This window comes from Dipodomys spectabilis, unplaced genomic scaffold (genome assembly GCF_019054845.1).
Source record: "Dipodomys spectabilis isolate Male_0828 unplaced genomic scaffold, ASM1905484v1 ptg000436l, whole genome shotgun sequence".
NCBI lineage: Eukaryota > Metazoa > Chordata > Mammalia > Rodentia > Heteromyidae > Dipodomys > Dipodomys spectabilis.
In genome coordinates, this window is record NW_024871113.1 from 1,505,286 (window position 1) to 1,526,709 (window position 21,424).

The 21,424-nt window shown below is 37.0% G+C and overlaps 1 protein-coding gene across 1 annotated transcript in view; it reads right to left on the minus strand.

The window, feature by feature from the left end:
- Wdfy3 (WD repeat and FYVE domain containing 3) overlaps positions 1 to 21,424 on the minus strand; it is a 265,342-nt gene that overhangs the window by 40,946 nt on the left and 202,972 nt on the right. The window contains exons 38-45 of the mRNA XM_042668429.1: positions 20,061 to 20,290; positions 18,957 to 19,066; positions 17,334 to 17,516; positions 15,554 to 15,711; positions 14,983 to 15,060; positions 11,395 to 11,622; positions 5,660 to 5,713; positions 2,813 to 2,981 (exon numbers count right to left, since the gene is read on the minus strand). Coding sequence (XP_042524363.1) covers positions 2,813 to 2,981; positions 5,660 to 5,713; positions 11,395 to 11,622; positions 14,983 to 15,060; positions 15,554 to 15,711; positions 17,334 to 17,516; positions 18,957 to 19,066; positions 20,061 to 20,290 — 1,210 coding nt within the window. The remainder of the gene's footprint in view (positions 1 to 2,812; positions 2,982 to 5,659; positions 5,714 to 11,394; positions 11,623 to 14,982; positions 15,061 to 15,553; positions 15,712 to 17,333; positions 17,517 to 18,956; positions 19,067 to 20,060; positions 20,291 to 21,424) is intronic.

Sequence of the window (21,424 nt, forward strand, 5' to 3'; positions counted from 1 at the left end):
AAATCTTAGTTTTCTTACGTACAAAATTGGAATAAGAATACTATCTCCCTCAAAATTTTTTTGCGAGAACCAAATGAGGTGATTCTTGTAAAGGTCTAACTCATGCTTAGTACACAGTAAATTCTCAGGACGTGTCAGCTCATGGTGGCAAATTCAGAGTTTAGCATAATTAGTAGTGAGAATTGTGCTGCCTGGAGATGAGTGTTATTAAGGGCATGTGTACTTTATAATAAAAAGCTACTGACACAAAAATACAGATAGCCAGTTCTAAGTTTGAGATCCTACTTACTTGTGCTCACAAAGACCATTCCAATCCTCATTTCACAAGCAGCAGTATAGGTTTTCAAACATGAGTGAATTTAGTCAGAACATAATGTCAAAAATAAAAGGAACAGATTTTTAGTAATACAGGTACCGGTCACTCATAGATTAAGGAAACATTTACTGCCTACATTTTGTTAACTTCATTAAAAAATCACAGCAGAAAAAATTACAGCCAGTTAGTGGCAATTACTAGAGAGGTCTCACAATACTATGTGGCCTTGAAATACATTCTAAATCACACCTTTTATTGAATTATCATTCCTTAGTTGTACCATGCATGGTAACAGTATATATACTGGGAATAGTTATTCTAAGTATTTTGGAAAAGTCAAATAAATCAACTGTTAAATATCTTATTTTCTTCATATTAGTTCACGTGAGAATTGTATTTATATGTGAAAAAGTGTAATAACAAGTCAGGAAAGGTAAAAATCCTGCTGAGAATATCCACAGTGAGGAAAGCTTCTAGGTACATTGTTTTTAGGTAAATGAATCAACTCTGTCTTATGTAGCTAGCATCTGGTATATCCTAGCAGCCACATATCAGTGTTGGTAATTTCAACTCAATTAATAGAGATTGGGAGAATCAGGTCTGAAGAGTTAAGTGCAAATGACCTAAACTCAGTCATTCCTGAGATTCTCTGTGCCTTGGTTTATATCCAAGAACCATAGCTATGTGCCCAATTTGATAAGTTTTCAGTACAACTCCAAAAAGTTTTTTTTTTTTTCCCTCCATGTGTGTGCCAGTCATGGGGTTGGAACTCGGGGCCTGAATGCTGCCCTTGAGCTTTTTTGCTCAAGGCTAATGCTCTATCACTTGAGGCAAAGGTTTTTGGTGGCTATTTGGAGATAAGCATCTCATGGACTTTTAGGCTGGCTTTGAGCCATAATCCTCAGATCTCAGCCTCCTGAGTAGCTAGGATTATAGGTGTAAATCATAGCACGTTCTAACCTCTTATTCACGAAAACTTTCATAGATTCTGTGAAGATGTTATGTCCATTATGAAATATTAAGCAAGTCATGATCATCAAGAAAAAGAGAAGGAATGATTTCAACTTTTAGGTATTGCTTTTTTATTGACATGGTCATACACTATTAGATTTTAGAACTATAGCATCAGAAACACAGTTTTAAATTTGATAATAATTAATGCTAAGTTTTTAAATCTAGCTTTTAAATTTAAGATATCTCAAATACAGTGACAACAAGGGATAAATCATAGGGGGTGGGGGAGAAAATGAAAGATAAAAAGAAATAGCTTCACATCACTGTATTTGATTTTGGTACCCTGTGTCTTATATGTACTTTTATCTGATTTGGGGAAGGGAAGGGGAATAACAACATGGTGAGACAAAGGGTGAACCAATGCAACAGAGATACTCACAAAACACTATGTTGGAAATGAACTTTACAGCGTGGTTGGGGGAATGAGGGGAGAAGGAAATTGGGAGAAAACCAGGGGCGGGGTAACAACGTTAGACGAGAAATGTATTCACTAACTTACATATGTAATGGTAACCTTTCTGTACATCACGCTGACAATAAAATTTAACAACAATAACAAAAGAATTATCCTTCCAAAATAGAAGAATAAAAATTTAAGACATCTCATTAAGGGATTCTTACTGTACCTGTCAGGGCTTTATCTTCAGAAAATGTACAGGCCTTTTGAGTTTGTGGTCAATCAAGAATTTTTAAAAAGTTAAAACAAAAGACTGACTTGTTCAATGTTGACTGAATTTTAATTTTGTGCTATCCATATGCCACAGCTATTAGGTGAAAAAAAATCATCTCTGTCTCTGAGGCAAACTCATAAATTAAAAACAGAAAACCATCTATCAGTGAAAAATCCCTGAAACTGCTAAAAGAGCTACAAGCTACATGCCATCATGGACAGAGTCAAAGCTTCTTCAAGAAAGATGTTTGACATTTGATTTATGTCTTCCTGACTGGATCTAATCTGTTAAGAGAAAGACTATGGACAAGCTGCACAAAGAAGTAAAGAAGACCATTTAGGACGGAGGGCATAGAGGTATAAAATTACAGAATCAAAAAGCCCATGGTCATTTCAGTCAAATTCATCATATATTAAGCCCCCCAAATTTAAGTTTAGAGTAACCTCTCACTTAGTCCTAAGTAGAAAGACCATTATTTCATACTGTTGGTTAAAATGAATTAATGCCTGTGAAATAGTTTTAATTTCACTAGTATTTATTCAGTCATTAGGGACTCTGCCTAAAATACCCGGCACCACTGGGCATTGTGCCAAATGCCATAGAAAAAGTTAATAAGCAATGAGCACACGACTTTCATCTGTGCTCAATAAAGAAGAACCACTGGTACGGATGTCCATTAATCTTTAAGAAAAGTGGGATGGAGACACTTTTAGGCTGTCCCTACTGCTAACAACTTCTAATTTTCTCATATAAATTCACACAGAAAATGTTCCAAATGGATTCTTAACCAAAATTTAAGAGGAAGGCTGACCTTTGACCTTGGCAATGGTGTCCTCTCCATGCTCTGGCTCCTGCTGGGCAGCTTCACCTTCTGAACTCTCCACAATGGTGTCCTGGACAATAGCTGGATTGCCAGAGGCCAGGCGCATGTAGTATTCTTTACTGTCATAGCTTATGGCTCTTCTGTACCTGGCAGGTTTCTAAGAAATACCAAAAGAACATGACTCAGATAAATATCTCCAAGAATTGTAAGACAAGCTTTCTGAGGAGAGGTATGCTTCATGATTCTTTGTATTCCCTTTTTTTTGGGGGGGGGGGATGCATTTAATAGATGTATACATAGTAAATCTATAGACTTCTGGGTTGTTATAAAAAATTTTAAGATTCTATTTTTTTGGGGGAAAAAGTTATGTAGATAATATTAGTGATTTTTTTTCACTTCCCCAAACAGAAATAGCTAAACAAAAGTCTAGCCAAACAATATTTCTGGATGGGTACTGCCTGCCCCCACTGTGTATCAGAACACCTGCCCACAGAGGACAGGAGAGAATGCCACTGTGGAGAGAGTGAGCTGCAAGGGACTGTTTGTGCAAGAGCTTGGAACTCTGCTTCTGTCTCAAGTAAACAGATCAGGCTGGAAGTATCCATACACTTGGAATAACCTAGATTATGTGTATACTTTCTCAATACTTGGAGGGAGACAATCAGAATTGCCCACTCTTTCCTATAGTCCCAGGTTTCACTGCCACTCAGGAAATGGAGAACATCTTCAGATACTTCTGAGACATGACCCAACCCAGAACCAAGTAAGTATCCCACTAGATGGCACCCTCAAGTGAACCCACTAGGAGGAGCTGCCATCTCTAGTTACCTAAAACATTCTTACTGTTCGGTACATAAAAGAATACAATGAAACTATAACTACGGGGTTACTGTGAGAGCAAATGCAAGTCTATTTTGAAGAAGAAATTAATTATCTAGAAATATAAGAAGTTTTAATGTTTTGGCATTTGATACTTTTTTTTCCAGAATAGTTAGTTTTTATTCTAAATATAAGTTCTTTAATTGACCTATTTTTTCTTTGATTCATATATGATGAGAAGTTAAGGACTGAAATGATTTACAGAGGAAAAAGTTTATGTTCATGTTGATTCCCAAGATCAGAATTAAAACCAGATTTTATATTATACCTTAAGAAAAAGATGGTATATGAGCATGCTATAAAGCTTTCCTCTTATATTTTACTTCTCCTTTCCTATACATAGGAATACCTATTTAAAAATTCTATTATCTGAAGTCTTCAAATTCAAATAGTCAATATATAACATCTCCAATAATACTCATTTTGAACAATTACTCTCCTTCTAAAAACAACTGTCAACTAGGGCTGGGAAGGTGGCTCAGTGGTAGAGCGCTTGCCTTGCATGCATGAGGCCCTGGGTTCCATTCCTTAGCACCACATAAGCAAAAAGAAAAAAGCTGGAAGTGGTGCTGTGGCTCAAGTGGTAGAGCGCTAGCCTTGAGCTGAAGAGCTGAGGGACAGTGCCCAGGCCCAGAGTTCAGGCCCCACGACTGGACCCCCCCCCCCAAAAAAAAAAAAACACCAAAAAAAAAAATTGCCAACTAAAATGGAAAACAATTGTCTAACTAGGTGGAAGACAGAGACTGAAATATAAAACCAAATCCATATACAGCATCTACCTGAAGCCACAGTTTTTGTTTTAACTGCAGCTGTGGGGCTAGGGAATTAGAGCAACGAGCAAACCAAGGAAGGGTATATGACAAATGAAGACTGAAAAAATATTATATGACATTGGTAAGTGTCAAAATGATGAAACAGTAGTAATTAAGGGAGGATCAAACCTAGTAAGAACACTGCAATATATTTTTTATACCGAAAGGTAATAAACTTTGTACCCTAACAGTTTTGTATGACATCTGAAATCATCTTCAACTCAAAGTTGCTAATGTTAAAGATGGTGATGACGAAGTTAGTGATGGGCAAGACCATGAACAAATAGATAAGGAATGATGGCTATTCCGTACTGACTTCACACACAGATTTAAATTTAAATAGCAATAACTTTTTCCCAAAACTATATGCACTGAATTATATGCATATATTTCTATGTCTCTACTGAATTATCTTTCTGGAAACCTAAAAATTATATATTTTTATACCAATTAAAGAAAATTAGAGGTGGTCATATATTCTTAGTTTCCATTAGTTCCTTCTGACTGAAACACATTTTTTTTTTTTGGTCGGTTGTTGGGGCTTGAACTCTGGGCCTCGGCACTGTCCTTGAGCTCTTCAACTCAAGGTGAGTGCTCTATCACTTGAGCCACGGCAACACTTCTGGTTTTTTGGTGAGACAGGAGTCTCACGGACTTTCCTGCCTGGGCTGGCTTTGAACGGCGATCCTCAGATCTCAGCCCCCTGAGTAGCTAGGACCACAGGTGTGAGCTACTGGTGCTCGGCTGAAAACACAATTTTAAAGAGGGTTGCATTCTCAAAACATCTAAAAGAATTAAATGAATTGAAAAACAAAGCTGAAGAGCCAGTCTGCCCATCACCAACGTGCCTCGTAATTGTTAGTTCTGCACGAAGCAGGGTATGTTTGACAGTGAGGGGCAGTGGATACGCAGCTTGTTAGTGAGCAGCACAGGAACCCTGCAAGTGGCTAACTAAAAACAGCAGAATGGGATGTCACCATGTGAATGACACCAACTTCTCAACTCTAAGCAACTTACAGAAGAACAAATCGAAAGCCAACCTTTTACGTTAGTCTAGTCTACCATGCACTAAAAACAACAACAAAAACAAACAAAGGAAAAACTGCAGGAGGTTTGCATTCTTTTGTGGTAACTTGTGCTTTACCTTTTGAGGAATGGTATCATCGGGAGTCTCGGGCTGTTTACTTGGGATCTCAGACTGAAAACAGGGTATTAAGTATAGACATATCAGAAAAGAAAACATAAAGAACACAAAAATAAAATTTTTTGAGGACTGTATGAAATAAGAATGACATACTACTCAAAGGAATTTTAACAATGACATCTGCAGCTGCTTAAACTGGTAGTTAGCAAGATAATCTCTCTTATGATCAAAACAGTCTTAGATAAACTTAAAAATAGCAAAATCTTAGAGCTACTGAATAGGACAAGCTCTCAAACACCTCACTGATGAGCAAAGTGTCACTGCCATGGGTAATTTATGGGCAATTCTATATGGTGTCACACCTGGCGACTAGAACCTAATGCTAGATACTATCTTCCATCCTCTTTCTTTGTACATATCCCAGATTTGTGCTAGAATTAGAGCAATTATGTGATTTAAACTGTCACCTATAGTATGTCCTACAAGATAAAAGCACTGAGGGCCTACTGGCTGGAAGACTATCCTGCCATAATAACCCAAGAATCTATTCCCTTCATTACCTTTATAGACACCATTCCAGAAAGGCTGAACGCAGAAGAAAGCTTTGATCATTAACCTCTAAATCAGAAGCTTTCTGAAGAAATGATTTTAAAGAACTAGGTCATCACTTCATTACCAAGAAGACAGTTTCTGCTGAGCTGTAGTGTGACTAAGCACACAGCTACAGAGAGACAATGCAGCCAAGAACAATTCCTAGCTTTTCTTCCTTTTCATGGTTTGTGTTGTGAAGATGACTTCTAGTACCTTTCTCTACCATAAACGTAAGAAGGCAAAAATGTATTCCCAAATACTTTCTTCCTTTGGTAAAAGAGATGCTGTACTACTAAGATACTATCAAATACTCTGTGGTTTAGTTCAATCTTTTGCTTTAAAATCAAACATGTATGCATTATATTGTAGAATAATCTTTAACATATATAGCAACATTTTCTAACTTGGTAGGGTATTAGGTGACAGGGTATTATATACATATTTTAAGACAGACTGAATGGAACACAATATAATAAAAGTATTTTAAAAGCAAAAATGTCATAAAGTTCAACACTGAGAAGAAAGGGGATGATGACAGTATATAACTCAGGGTCAGGTTTGACCTCCAGGCCCTCCATTCTCCACAAAACCAATGGTATACTTAAGATTCATATATATCAGTAAATATAAAATTACCTTATAACTAAGAACACTAAATACTAATTAATAGTATGCATAGAGTAGTTTGACATTTTACTCAGGTTTAAATTTATTTAAAAAAAGAACATAAATTGCTAGAACATCATTAATACAATATACTCTTCTCAAAGCTAACTTTGACATTTACCCCATGTTCTACTACAAAGCCCCCACCTGAGTGTGAGTGCCCACTATGCACTGCTACGTTCCCTTGCTCGGGGCATGGCGGGGCTTTGCTCAAATCTGCCCATCAACTAAGGTTCTTCCTTTACTATACAGTCTAGCTTTCTACAACAAAAAATAAGTGTACTACCAACAATATTTGCCCTTTTTATTTACAATTAATTTAATTTGAAAATATATTTATACAGAAATCTACACTCTTCAAAGCCAGAATTTCTAGAAAGCACTTTTATAGTCATTTTCTTTAATTTTTCTATGGTGTATTAACAGTAGCAGTGAAATTTCCCAAGGGGCTTATTTTCTATGAGTCTTAGGATATTTGTATATTATATAAAAATATAGCCACAGGCAGCCACAAGACACTCCTTTAGTTCAAAAAGGAACCTTAAAATGTAAATTAGTTTTCTGCCTCTGATCAGCCCCAACTAATAGGTAGACAGCCAACCCTTTATATCAATAATCTTTGCAATGAACAGCAAATTTGTTTGAGAGTATTAACTTGTAAAAAAGAAAATACTACAAAATCAAAATCTTAGAATGTCTCATTTTCATTCTTTAGGACTCAAACTAATGAGAGAATTGCTTTAAAACCCTGTAGTTTTACATTCTCATCATAATGTAAGCTTCCTTTGTAACACAAGACTGACCTTTCCTACCACCTGAAGAATAACAGTGCAATGCAACATAGACACTGTAATTACAAAAATTACCCTCTGGTCCCCAGGAGAATACTGTGCAGACAGTATAAACAATTTTCATGTGACAACACAGAATCTCCTACATGTGCTTAATTTCTTTCAGGACATTAATAATTCTTATTACCAGTTCTTTGAATTAAATTTTTTAGTAGATATAATTTTAAAGTTTTAAAAGTGCAGCAATAAACTCCACCAAAATGTTTTTATGTTCTACACACTTCAAATTTGAAGTCAAGAAATAAAGTCCAAAACTTAAAAAAAAGGCAAAGTTCTTTTATATACTGTGTAATATTAGAAAATTAGAGAAACAATACTATACTAATGAAAGAGATAATCACCCCATTTATTTCTAACACATCAGGGATTTCAAAAGAAAGAATTAACTTTTTAATCATGACTCTATTCTTCAGTATCAGTGACTTTAAGTAGAAAGATCAATGTTACTTAGAAACAATAACTATCCTTAATAAAAAGATAAAAGATTCAATCACTTGCCCTTGCCCCAGGAAAGCCTGTCTTGCACAGCAACGCTCAGGTTGGTGCATACCTGCTACACTGCCAGAGTGACACTGCTACCTAATACTACGTGTGTGAGGAGAGCAGAAGGGCTGAACTCCAGCTCATGGGAGTGACACCAGGAGGAAAGAGTTAGGGCAGGGGAAGATTTAACATGAGGGTAGTGATGCCTAAACCTCAGGGCCCGTGGCCTCTCACCCGGCCCTTCCAAAACTCTGCCCTAAATGTTTATTTGTAATTTTGTACTTTTTTTTTAATGTCTGAGACTTGAGACTTGGACTCTCACTTGGTACCTGATGCTTTCATTCATTGGCACTCTAACCGAGCCGTTTTCAACCACTGTGCTCTAAAAGCCCTCTTCTAAACAGTGTAAACACCCAGGTCCAGAAAATCTGGCAATGGCCGCTTTTACTAGAAAAATTTCAAAATCAATTCTACACAATCTTGAACTGGAAGAAGTGACGAAAAGGTCTCTAATTTAGGGCAGACCATGTGGCTGGGTCTATTCAACGAACATGAAGCACAGACACTGGCAGCATGAGAGACAGAGCTGACGTGGGTTCTGTTTGGAACATTCTCACTGGCTGTGGATAATTCCACAAAGCAGGCAAATACCAGAGTCATTTGTTAAGGTTACTCCACTCCTAAGGGGTTGATGACTCAAGCTGGACTCCACTACTTAATCCCTGCAACCTGAAAGCCTTTCTTAGCTTTTCCAGGTTTCCTTCTCTGTAAAATGGGGATAATAGTCTTAAATGAGTTTTAGGGGTTATTGTGAGACTTAGAGGAAACTACATGTAAACTGTTCTGCAGAACATTTAGCTCACTGTGCTTTGCAAACATGGTCACTCATTGCTCAATAACAGGGACTTAGTCTGAGCTAATGTCATTGGGTAAGAACAGGATAGAGAGCTCTGTGTACACTAAGATGGTTATGAAATCAGGTGACCTTCTCTTCTCTTCTGAAACCTCTGTGGTAAAAGGGCCATTATTGACTGAAATACTGTCAAGTGGCATAAAACTGTATTTTTCACTGATTTCATGGTGAAAGTTTATCAACAGCAGCTACTTCTATCCTTTTGAAAATTTTTTTCAACACTGCCAGATTTTCAAGTTTTAAAAGGTCAAAATGAGTGTTTAATGACTTCACAGGCACAAACAACTGTGAACTATCAAAAGCAAAGGAAAGATTATTCATTAGAGATTTTGATTATTCATTCACTATGAACTATGTAGCATAAAATTGTGTCCCCTTCCTGCCTGCTCTTTGCTTTCATATAGTAAATGTATCTCCAACATTTCTTATCTGCCTAAAACTTCCTGTCAAAAAACAAGTTCCACTTGCTATGCATTTGTTAGGAGTGCTTGCTTAGATTTCATGGGCTGCTGATCAGGTAAAATGCTAATGATATTGAAAGTTAGATGTGACCCATTTCATGAACAGTTTGCTGTTTCTATCTGATCTAGTGAGTTGTTTCCTGTGTAGGAGAGAATATTTAATAGCTTAGTATTTATATTCTTAGATGAATTCAATCTAAATGAGTGCTAATTCAAAAGAATTTTTTTTTATCAAGTTGCTGCAGACTAATTCTTTTCTCATTTTGTTTTTTGGAGCAAGGTCCTGCTATATAGCCTAGTTTGGCCTCAAACTTGAATGATACGCACCCTATGCCTGGCTCAGCTTAAATTCATAAGAAATTTGAGGAAAAACAATAAACTGAAGATTGTACTGCTACTTTGCTGTTATAAAGTAGGTGGTGGTAAAAGGCTACAAAAATGCAGGTGGATATGTTGCTATGTTAGAAATTATAGTGCCGTAAAGCACAGCTACAGGAAGTCTGGTCTTGATAGAACTGAACAGCTTTGAGAAAAAGTAGACTTTATGGAGCTATCTTCAAAAATCTTTACTATTGGAGCTGGGAATGTGGCTTAGCGGTAGAGTGCTTGCCTAGCATGCTTGAAGCCCTGGGTTCAATTCCCCAGTACCACATAAACAGAAAAAGGCAGAAGTGGAGCTGTGGCTCAAAGTGGTAGGGTAATGGCCTTTAGCCAAAGAAGCTCAGGAACAGTGCCCAAGCCCTGAGGTTCAAGCCCCAGGGCTGGCAAAAGAAAAAAACAATCTTTACTATTTACCATTGGTTGAGGACCAATATTCCTTTAAAAAGTATTGTAAATTGAGAAATTATATAATATATAGGGAATACAAAGTGAAGTTCTATGTATGGAATAGGATTCAATGATTAAATCAAGCTAATTAATATATTTATTCCCTCAAGTAGTTATTACTCTTTGCAGTGAGTGAGGAAACTTACTATTAACAATTTTAGAATATGCAATGCATTTCTATTCCCTATCATTTCTATGTTGCACAACAACATGTCTAACAAAACTTTGTACTATTTAACATTCCAAATTCCTTGGTAATGACTCCATGTTCTTACTTCTGTGCGATCTGTTATTTTAGTGTCCACATTAAGCACAACATCGTGGCATTTCCCTTTCTGTGCCTGGCTTATTTCACTTAGTAAGTATACCCTTCTGGTTCGTTCAGTTTGACAAACGATAGCATTTCTTCCTTTCATAGGCTGAATAGAATTCCACAGGATATAGCAGCATCTTTCTCTGACCTCTTCTTCCACTGCTAGACACCCAAACTGATCCCAAGACCTGCATTCTAAGTAGCACAAGATCAGAGATTGCAAACAGTGAGGAAATAAAACAGAGTCAAAGTTTTGGCATTGCCTTGGGGGAGAGAAGGATTAGGTGTCTACTCTTCATAAGATATTATTCTAAGCACCTTACTAACTTTAATCCTCCAAACAGCCAGGTGCGGTGGAATTACTATTTTCCTCAAAAAGAAACATAAGCCTAAAAAGGTTCCATCACCTAAAGAGGCCCCAGACCTTTACGTGGCATTGCCAGGTTTTGAAACGGGCCAGTGTGTTCCAAACTGCACCCTGCTGTTGCCCCGCAACACTGCTACATTCCTCCACCAGCAGCTTAGCATTACCAATTTGATATAGCTCACCAAACTTGCTCACAATGAAAGGAAAAAATGTACACAAAGACCTGAAGAGGTAGTATCAACATTCCGTTCTGCATACTCACCGCCACGTTTGTCTCTTGCTCTGTTTCTGGCACGTAAGGATAATGGTTATAAAACATGTCATTTCGCACCATTTTTTTCCTCATTCTGCAGGGCCCTTCCGTCATCTCCAACATCCACTTGTCTAGATGGGAACCAATGGGGGGGCCCCACAGCCCTCGTTCCCTCAGCAGCTCACACTCAATTTGGCACCATTCCTCTGTCACGTACTTCAGGGCATTCTGCTGACGCTAGTAGCGAAGAGACAAGTTGGTTTTCAAGTAAAAACATTAGTACTAGTTAAAAGCATCCAAATAAAACCATGTTATTATTGGAAACAAACCCAATCCAGATCATTTCAATCAATATTATTCAAATAAAACTATATTTTATTTACGGTTAGAGAAAGCTAGTGAAGAATTCTGGGGGCTGGGAAGGTGGCTCAGTGGTAGAGTGCTTGCCTTGCATGCTGAGGCCCTGGGTTCGATTCCCTAGCACCACATAAGCAAAAAGAAAAAAAGCCGGAAGTGGCGCTGTGGCTTAAGTGGTTGAGTGCTAGCCTTGAGCTGAAAAGCTGAGGGACAGCGCCCAGGCCCAGAGTTCAGGCCCCATGACTGGACCCCCCACCCCCCCCCCAAAAAAAAAAAAAAAAAGGAAGTGAAGAATTCTGTAACCTAAGGAAGTAATATTTTGGTACCAAGTAAGTGACAACTATGTACAAGGCAGTGTACACAAAACAGCTGAACAGAGCCAAAAGAATTTTTTTTAATGATACAGGAAGGATGGTAATATCACTTATGAAAATATACTGAAAACTACAGAGCTTGTGCATGGCAAAGGGCATAGCTAGCAAGATCAATAGAAAGCCTACAGATTGGGACAAGATCTTCAGTAGCCATACAGAAGACAAGGGCCTCATATCTAAAATATACTTATAGCTCAAAAAATTAAATAAAAAAAATTAAATCCCCCAACAACAAATCCTCAAAGAAAAAACCGCCCGATTAATAAGTGTGCTATAGACTTAAAGAGAAACTTCTCTGAAGAGGAAATAAGAATGGCTAATAGACACATGAAGAAATGCTCAACTTCTCTAGCCATAAAAGAAATGCAAATCAAAACAACATTGAGATACCACCTCACCCCACTTAGAATAGCTAGTATCAAGAAATCTAATAACAACAGATGGTGGAGGGGATGTGGCCAAAGGGGAACCCTACTGCATTGTTGGTGGGAGTGTAAACTTGTTTAACCACTTTGGAAAGTACCTCAAAAGACTCCACATAGAGCTCTCCTAATCCCCAGCAATTCCACTTTTGGTCATTTACCAAATAATCACAAACAAGACCATACTAAAGCTACCAGCACAACTATGTTTACCGTAGCATTATTTACCATAGCTAAGATACGGAACCAACCCTGATGCTCCTCAGTAGATGAAGAAAATGTGGACCAAGAAAATGTCACACACACACACAAATACACAAACACACACACACACACACACACACGAATTCTATGCTTCCATCAAAAAGAATGACACTGCCCCATTTGTTAGGAAATGGAGACTTGGAAAAAAATTATGTTAAGTGAAATTAGCCAGACCCAAAGAAACATAGGTCCCATGGTTTTCCTTATTTGCAGTAACTAGTATATGTCTACGACAAGCAGAAAAGGTCAAGAGCTATATGTACATAATGCCATATAAGATGATGCTAAGTGAAATGAACTCCAAGATAGGGACACAAGAGGTTTTTATTTTTGTTGCTGTTGTTTTAAATATACTTATAACGCACTATGTGCTTTTTTTGTTTCTGTTGTATGTTCTTTCCCCATGGTATAACCCCTGTTTTCACTGTATTTGATTCTGGTTCCCTGCATCTTGTATATGCATTTTTCTAATTTGGGGAGGGGAAGGGAAATAACAAAATGCTTAATCAAGGATACAGGTTGACCCACTGTTAGCAATGAGACGTACAAGACACTATGTTGAAAATGAACTCTACAACTTCGGGGGGGGGGGGGAAGGGAAGAGATGGTAGGGGAAAAACAAAGGATAGGTAACAATGCTGGATAGAAAATGTACTCGTTACCTTACTCATGTAACTGTAACCCCTCTGTACAGTATCTTTACAATAAAATATTTATTAAAGAAAAGAAAATATATTGAAATGGTTACTCCCATAAATTAATGAACTCTGATTTTCAAAACTGTACAACAGTTATTTAGCCATATATTAGGGAAAATCAGATCAGAAATAGTGCCATCAGTGATTACTGATAAACTTGTTAAGCACGTCTAAAAATTTTAGAAAAAGAATGTAAACATTGTGATGGTTAGTCTTGATTGTCACTTTGATTGGATTCAGAGACACCCTAGAAGATTATTAAAGCACAGTTCTCAGCATGTCTCTGAGGGCATTTAGTCAATGGCTTAATCCATTGATGGATTCTAAATTTTAATCAGGCTATTGCCAAGTGGTAAACTGTGGAAGAAAGACCTAATCTGAGGATGGGTTGTGGAGGGTATGCCTTTAAAGGTGAACCTGGGCCCTGGTTACTTTTTGTAATTGCTCTCTCCTTAGCTGACTTAATATGAGAAGTTCTGCTCTATTATACCCTCTCTATGACTGATGGTCTGATTCACAAGCCCACAATGATGAGACCATGGAAAGAGGGACTAAACTTCTAAAATAATAAGCCCAAATAAATCTTTCCTCCTTTAAATTTGTTTTATAGAAGTCTGATTAATATAAACTGCAAGCACTGATAGAAATTATTTGACTCCCGCTAACTGCTTGCTATCTGTCAAATGACAAAATAAACATTCCTGTAGTAAATGGTTGCAACAAACTTACTGGTAATTACTATGATTCATGGACTGTAAGCATACAATTTGAACCTAAAAATAAAGAACCTTTGGAACAAATACTAGTTAAGATTATCCAGTGAATAACTATGAAATTACATTTGATAGTAATATGTATATGCTTCTTTCTGTATAAACCCTGTAACAATGAGGGTTTTAGTAATAAACCCATAATATTAACAGTTAATCATTCAGAAAGGTTTAACGGATCTAAAATAGATACTTTGGAAATATTTAGAGTAATTATGAACATACCATGAGGATTACATTGCATTTGCTTCACAAGATAAAGCAGAATTATTTTTATTTGTAATTACTTTACAATGAATATTACGTATAATATTTGTAATAATTAACAGACTTCTTAGAGACTTTAAGGCTTTCATAATCCGTTTGTTAAGGGTCTGAAAGGCAGGGACTATTCTTAGGTTATTAATTTTTATTAGGAGCAAAGCATGTAATATGTCAACGATAAATGTCAACAATATTCAACTGTGGTGACTTCCAATGTATTTTTTTCCAACTCAGTTTGCTTATAGAAAATATAATTTTTTCTATCTTAACTCCAATGGCCAAAGCAGATGATAGCAGGGATATCACTCATCCTATGAGCATAAATGCCAATCATCAACCTACTCTTCAAACAAGTAGAAAACCACCAGTATAAAAGAGTCTTGAAAGCTACGATAGCTAACAGGCAAGGAATGCAATATACAATATTGTTAGGTATATGAATTCTTACCTCTTGATACTCCTTATATTGCGTGTCTACTAGGTCACGAACAACAGCAATATGTGTAAACATCCACTGAGAAATCTCCTATCAATGAATAGTAAAACAATCTTAATATTTCATGAATTTTCGAGAAAAAAATGAGTTAACTAGACTTCAAATTAACGCTTAACAATCATTTAAAATTCTGCCACGTGTGTAAATAGCAGGAAACAAAAGCCAAAAAAAAAAAAAAAAAAAATGCCAGGATGAGTTATATGACTCAATGAGGCTTGTGTGAAGAACACAGATCGATATTCTCCCACCCCAGGTGCTGTCCCAGCTTCTGGAACACTGCCAGCACCGTCAGGGATGGCCTCAGCTTCGTCGAGTGGCCAGGATGCCCCACTGTCCTCTTAATGCAATGTTATCATAATAAATGAGAGAACTTCCTGGAAATCTAGGGAGTACTTCAACCTTTCTTCTGATACAAAAAACTCCAAACCTTCTGGTTGTACATGTTAATAGTATGATACAAGACACTATAACCAAGCCTTGAAATAAAAATTCCCATTATCATCAATGAAACCAGAGAAGGTACCTGGGTGGAAAGACTGTGTTTATTAAGACCACTTTCCTTTCGATTCCTTCTTGATCCTGTTAACTTGGAAAGACCAAAGCCACTGCTGACACGGGACAGTTTGGACTGTGTGGTAGGCACTAAGGCTTCTCCTCGACTTACGCATTTCTTTTCGTGGGCTAAAGAATGAAGATCAGATTATTTTATACTTTCACCATGTACTTATTTATTTTTGCTTTTTTATTTTCTAAATTCTAAATTTTCTAAACCTTCAAAAGGTTGAACTAAAGGATTACAATTTAACATGTCTATCTAAGGGTTCTCAGTGATTCTTCATGTCAGAGTCCACCCTTTCATTTCTTTCCCTCAACCCATTTCTTCTACCTCTGGATTCATTTCACAATTTCCCACTTCCTTGATGACATGTGTACAATAAATACTTGGCTGTGTTTGTCTCCTGTTCCTGTTTTTAATAATTCACCCTCCCACCATGAGCTACCCTCTCTACAATCTCATAGTCCTACTTTTAATACTCTTGCATTATGGCTACAATCACAATCTTGTACTACAGCTGCCAACCATTATCTGTTTTGTTTTTTTTTCACTACAATGAAATCAGGAATCAAGATATTTTGAAGCCCATATTCAATGTGGTAGTTCTGTTACAATGATTCTACTCTATTCCTACTTATTTTAAATATCTCAGCATGCTTGAATTGTACATTAAAAAATCATCACTGGTACATAAGTACAGGATGTAGCAGCATATATAGGAGCTGGTCCTGTGTAATTTTAGGCATTCACTACAGGTAGGCCTTGGAGATGCATTCCCAGCAGATAAAGAGACTGTGTTAAAAAATTGCACATATTAAGCCAAATGCTGGTGGCTCATGCCTGAAATCCTAACTACTCAGAAGGCTGAGATCTGAGGATTATGATTCAAAGCCAGCCTGGGCAGGAAAGCCCATGAGACTATTAAAACCACCAGAAAACCAGAAGTGGCACTGTGGCTTAAGTGGTAGCGCACAAGCCTTGAGCTGAAGAGCTCAAGGCCCAGAGTTCAAGCCCCATGGCCGACCAAAAAATTAAAAAAAAATATAATGCACATATTATAGATATAAATAATCCTTCTAGATATTAAAAATTTATTCGCAGGTAATTTGTTAAGGATGACTGCGTGAGAATTACTGTATTAACTTTGCTTTGGTCAAAGTATGACAACTCTTCAATATAAGCAAATTTATTGAAATGGAGTTTCTATATTAATAAGTATCTATAATCCCTCATTCAGAACCTTTTTTGCTAGGCATATTTTGGATTTTCAAAAGTCTATGCATTATATACATTATTCATTATAGAATACCAGTAGAGTGTCTAGAAGAGCAAACCATATTTTACCACATTGTACTACTATAACAAAATGTGTGCATATTTGTACCAAATATGATAAAGAGAAATGAATTTTGGTACCAACTGATATTTAGTACCAAATCAATGAGAAAAATCTTAAGTTTTCAGGCTTTTCAAATTTCAGAGCTATAGATTTAAGACTGTAAACATGTAACTAAGGCAATGGTCATGTTAAAGGTGTGAGCAATGCATTATTTTCTACACTTTTAAATCCCTTGTGTGCAATACAATACACTGCAGCTAAAATAGAAAAGCATAAGCAGGAAAGTCCACTCTCAGTACAAACCACCCAGAATGGTTGTGCTGTATTTTCCTATCAGCTCCTCTCCTCTAAGAATGTTTTAATTACATATCTAGGATGATGGCTGGACACCGCTGCAGGCCTCCTTACCCAAGTGGTTCTGCCAGCATTTCAAACCAGCTTCTTCAATGAGTGGTCGGGCTATGGCTATGTCCACATGGCCCCTGTCATTCACAGGCAGAGTCACTTTGAAAAGCTCCTCCAGGACTTGTTTCTTACTATGAATCAGCTCAGTCCAAACTCTATTGACAGCCTTTATGAGCAGCTGACGCCCTAGAAAATGAAAAGAGCAGGTAAATGATCAAATCACAAAACAAAGTTTTTCTTATTTTTCATGTTTTATGTCTAGGAACATTAACAACGGAATTTAATTGTTTTAAAAAATGCCCAAATTATATTCAGCTCTGTGAAAAGGATTATGTAGACAACCCAAATTTAGGTTTCCAAGCAGTTGGACATCTAGGAAACATTGAAAAAAATCTTTATGTTCATGTAGAAATACCAATTTTTATTTATAAAATAGGAAACTATATGTATGATTTAATCATCTAGCAACTTCTAGGAAGAATTTTCTCCACCTCAGTCTCAGCGGCTAGCATACTGCCATCTGTGAGGGTCAAGCAACTTCATTCCCTTAAAAGGAAGTTTTAGATATGAATATTTAAGTGGAGCTTGAAATTACATTAGTTGTTTTTTGGTTTTTTACAATACAAAAGAGATTATAAATTTAAAATATAGTCTTTTGGATGCCTTGCTAACTGGTCTGACTCTTGGAGAGCAAGCATCAGAATCACTGGGAGGGATTGCTTATCATCACAGACCCCCAGTGCCAACACCAGAGTTTCTGATTCAATAAACCGGAGTGGGGCCAAATCTGCTTTTCTACCAAGATCCCTGGTGATACTGATGGTATTGGAGGCATGGTTAAAGGGTAGAGCACCAGTTGTGAGCAAGAAAGGTAAATGAGAATACTAGGCCTTGAATTTAAGCCCCGGATACTAGGGGGGAAAAATTGTGGACCAACGATACTGATGGGGAGCAACCACCTAGACTGTTGAGCTCCATTCAATTGTGAGAATACTGTATTCTCTCCAGTATGGGGTTCAAGAAATTTTTGTAGAGAAGTGAATAAATAATTGCTTAAATGAATGAAAAAAAGACAGAATGCCAAATTGCCACATGGTATTCCTGGGAGACAAACACTACTATAGTGATTTCAGCTTTAGCTCTGAATGAATGGAAATAAAACAATATACATGAAGGTTTCAATGTGTAGTGCTTACAGGATTAACAGGAAATGGATCTTTAAAAAGAGAATAAAATGAGACTCCTGACAACCTGCCTCAAATACTAACTGCCTCAGGCAATTCTTTTACAGACAATGCCAACTCTTGGTAAATCCCATCACATCTACCAGTATTACTATGAAACATTATTAATTTTTTTTTTTTTTGGTCAGTTGTGGGGCCTGAACTCAGGGCCTGGGTGCTGCCCCTGAACTCTTTTGCTCAAGGCTAGCATTCTATCACTTTGAGCCACAGCTGCACAAAATGACTCATTTTATATTCTTTGTGAGCCAGTGGCATGTGCAAACTGCCCTGCTGAGAATAGTTGCAATATTCGTGGATTTTGAAGTCCTGGTTTTGGTTGTATATTAAAAATTAGAGATGAAAAGCAACAACAAAATATCCAAAATTAGTGAGAGAATTTTACCTTCACTAATATCTTGGCTGTAACCACCATCTGGTTCAATGTCAGAGGGGATCATAATGTGCCATGTGGTCATGCGGGCTTCTGCTTCCAATCCAAATCCATCCACGTTGCTGAAAAATTCAAGTCAGAGGGAAAATGCTTACTACTGAACTATAACTGAATTTCTCTGCAGACACATAGGAACACTAGCTCCATCACAAAGCTGCATGATTGGCAGACAAGATTCATAAAACTTCTAGTTTACCACAAAGATGTCATTTTTAAGAGTGATCTCAAAATTCAATTGATTAAATATAATCAAACTAATACGCAGAATCAAGATTTTCATCTTAATATCTAAGATGCTTTTAGACTGTTGGTAATATTTTAAGATCAAAACTATAAAAAGAGCACTCTCCTGGTATGCCTGTGTCCTTTTCCTGTGTTTGTGGGTTTCCTATTTTGCATACTCTTCCTCCTTCTGGGCAGTAACACAGATAACTCTTTCTCTCTGGAGCATTTGTCCCCATTCTCCTGTCCTCTCAGGTGGGAGAAGACAGGAGACACAGGAAAGCCAGGTTTCAGGTTGCCCCTCAACAGCCTCAGACCACTTCCACAGGAGCTCCCCCAAGATGTGCTTCCAAAGCACTGGGCTGCTTCTGTCAGAGCTCTCCATGTAGTGCATTGCCCTTGGTTACCTATGTTCCCTTCAGGAAGGCAACCAAAATCTATCTTTCGTTTTATTCTAGCCGCTAATCCAATGACTGGCCGTTAGCAGACACTGAGGATCTATCTTCATAGATAGATCAAAACATAGAAAAATATTTATGTTTCCCATTTCTCACACAGCACTGAACTTTCTTTTTTCATTTTTCTTGACCTCCAACAATATATACTTTATTTGCCTTGACAACAAATTCCTTTTTAAAAAATTATGAGTGACATACAGTAATTATAGGAAAATTTAGATGTGAAAAAGTAAAGGAAAAAGATGCTTCATACTGCAAAAGAAGGCAACATTTGCTCTTTATCTTTTGCATAAAGTAATAGAACAGATGAAAGGAATAATAAATATTATCAAAAGTTGTATAAGTATAAAAAACAAATTCAACAGGTAAGATATACCTTCCAACATGTAGATTAATCAAGCAGTGAGCAAGACAGCTAATGAATTCTTGGTCATGGTTTCCAGGTCCCAGGATCAAGTTCCTATTTACAGTAAGGACCCTGAGCGAATCAAGGAGAGCTACTTGCTGAGGAACAGTTTTGTGTGCCCGTGAGAACTGATACAAGATGGTCCTGTTGAGGCAGTGATAAACCGCATCCAGCGACAATCCCTGTGACCTTCTCTTTGACTAAAGACATGAAAAATATATTTTTAGAAAAATGGACAAAAATAGAAGACCTGCTTGCTTATCATTCATACATGACCTTTGATAGCAATGCCACACTAAGTATTAGAGATGTTAACAGGTACTAGAGCTCTTGCTATTATAGATTCAGAACTCATGAGACCCTCAAGTAAAATCTAAAGAAGAGACTCCTGTATAACAGAACTCATGGAAAAAGCCATTAACACTCCTCGTTGGCACAAAATATATCAAGTGTCATCTAGGTGGAAGTTCCTACCAAGTACACTTTTGATCACTGTACAAAACTGGTGATACAAATTAAATAAAATTTTAGAGAAAAGAAGACTATCAACAATGGCTATCACTTTAGCCATGCCTCCAGTGCCAAGTAAAGAAAAGCTTTGATGGTCTAGTTTCATTGCCTCACCTTGGCTAAACAATGGATCTCTTTCTCTCTCCTTTCTCTACTACACACACACACACCACACACACACACACGCACGCATGCATGCCAAACAGACACATCTTTCACACCTGGGAAGCTAGAACCTCCACATGTTAGACAAGCTGTCTACCATTGGAGACATATCCTTTGTCATTTTGTTTGTATCTTTATTTTTGAGATAGGGTTTCACTAAATGATCTTAGTACTTCCACCTTTGTAACAGCTGGGATTATAGGTATGTACTTCCATGACAATCCAGATATATCTCTTAAAGGATTACTAGATGAATAAAGAGAACTTGTGTACTTGCATTTAGTGCTAACAGAATACAAAATTGATATTTTCTATTTCTTTCTTTTTTTATTGTGAGAATACCATACAGAGGAGTTACAATTACATGGGCAAGATAATGAGTACATTTCTTATCAAGCATTGTTGCCTCCTCTTTGTTTCCCCTTGGTATTTTCTACTTCTACCATCATGTGGTGAATAAGATTAATCACTTGTGTCAAACCAGACTAATTTTTCTTATTCAAAAGTGCACAAGAAAAATAATGAGAAATAGAGTCTACAATGGACTTTATAAAGTTTCAACTGACAAGAGAATATTTCCTCAGTATCAACTTTTCATGAAGTCTTTACAAACCGAAATACTACTTGGTAAAACATCAGATTCTATCAATCGGAATACT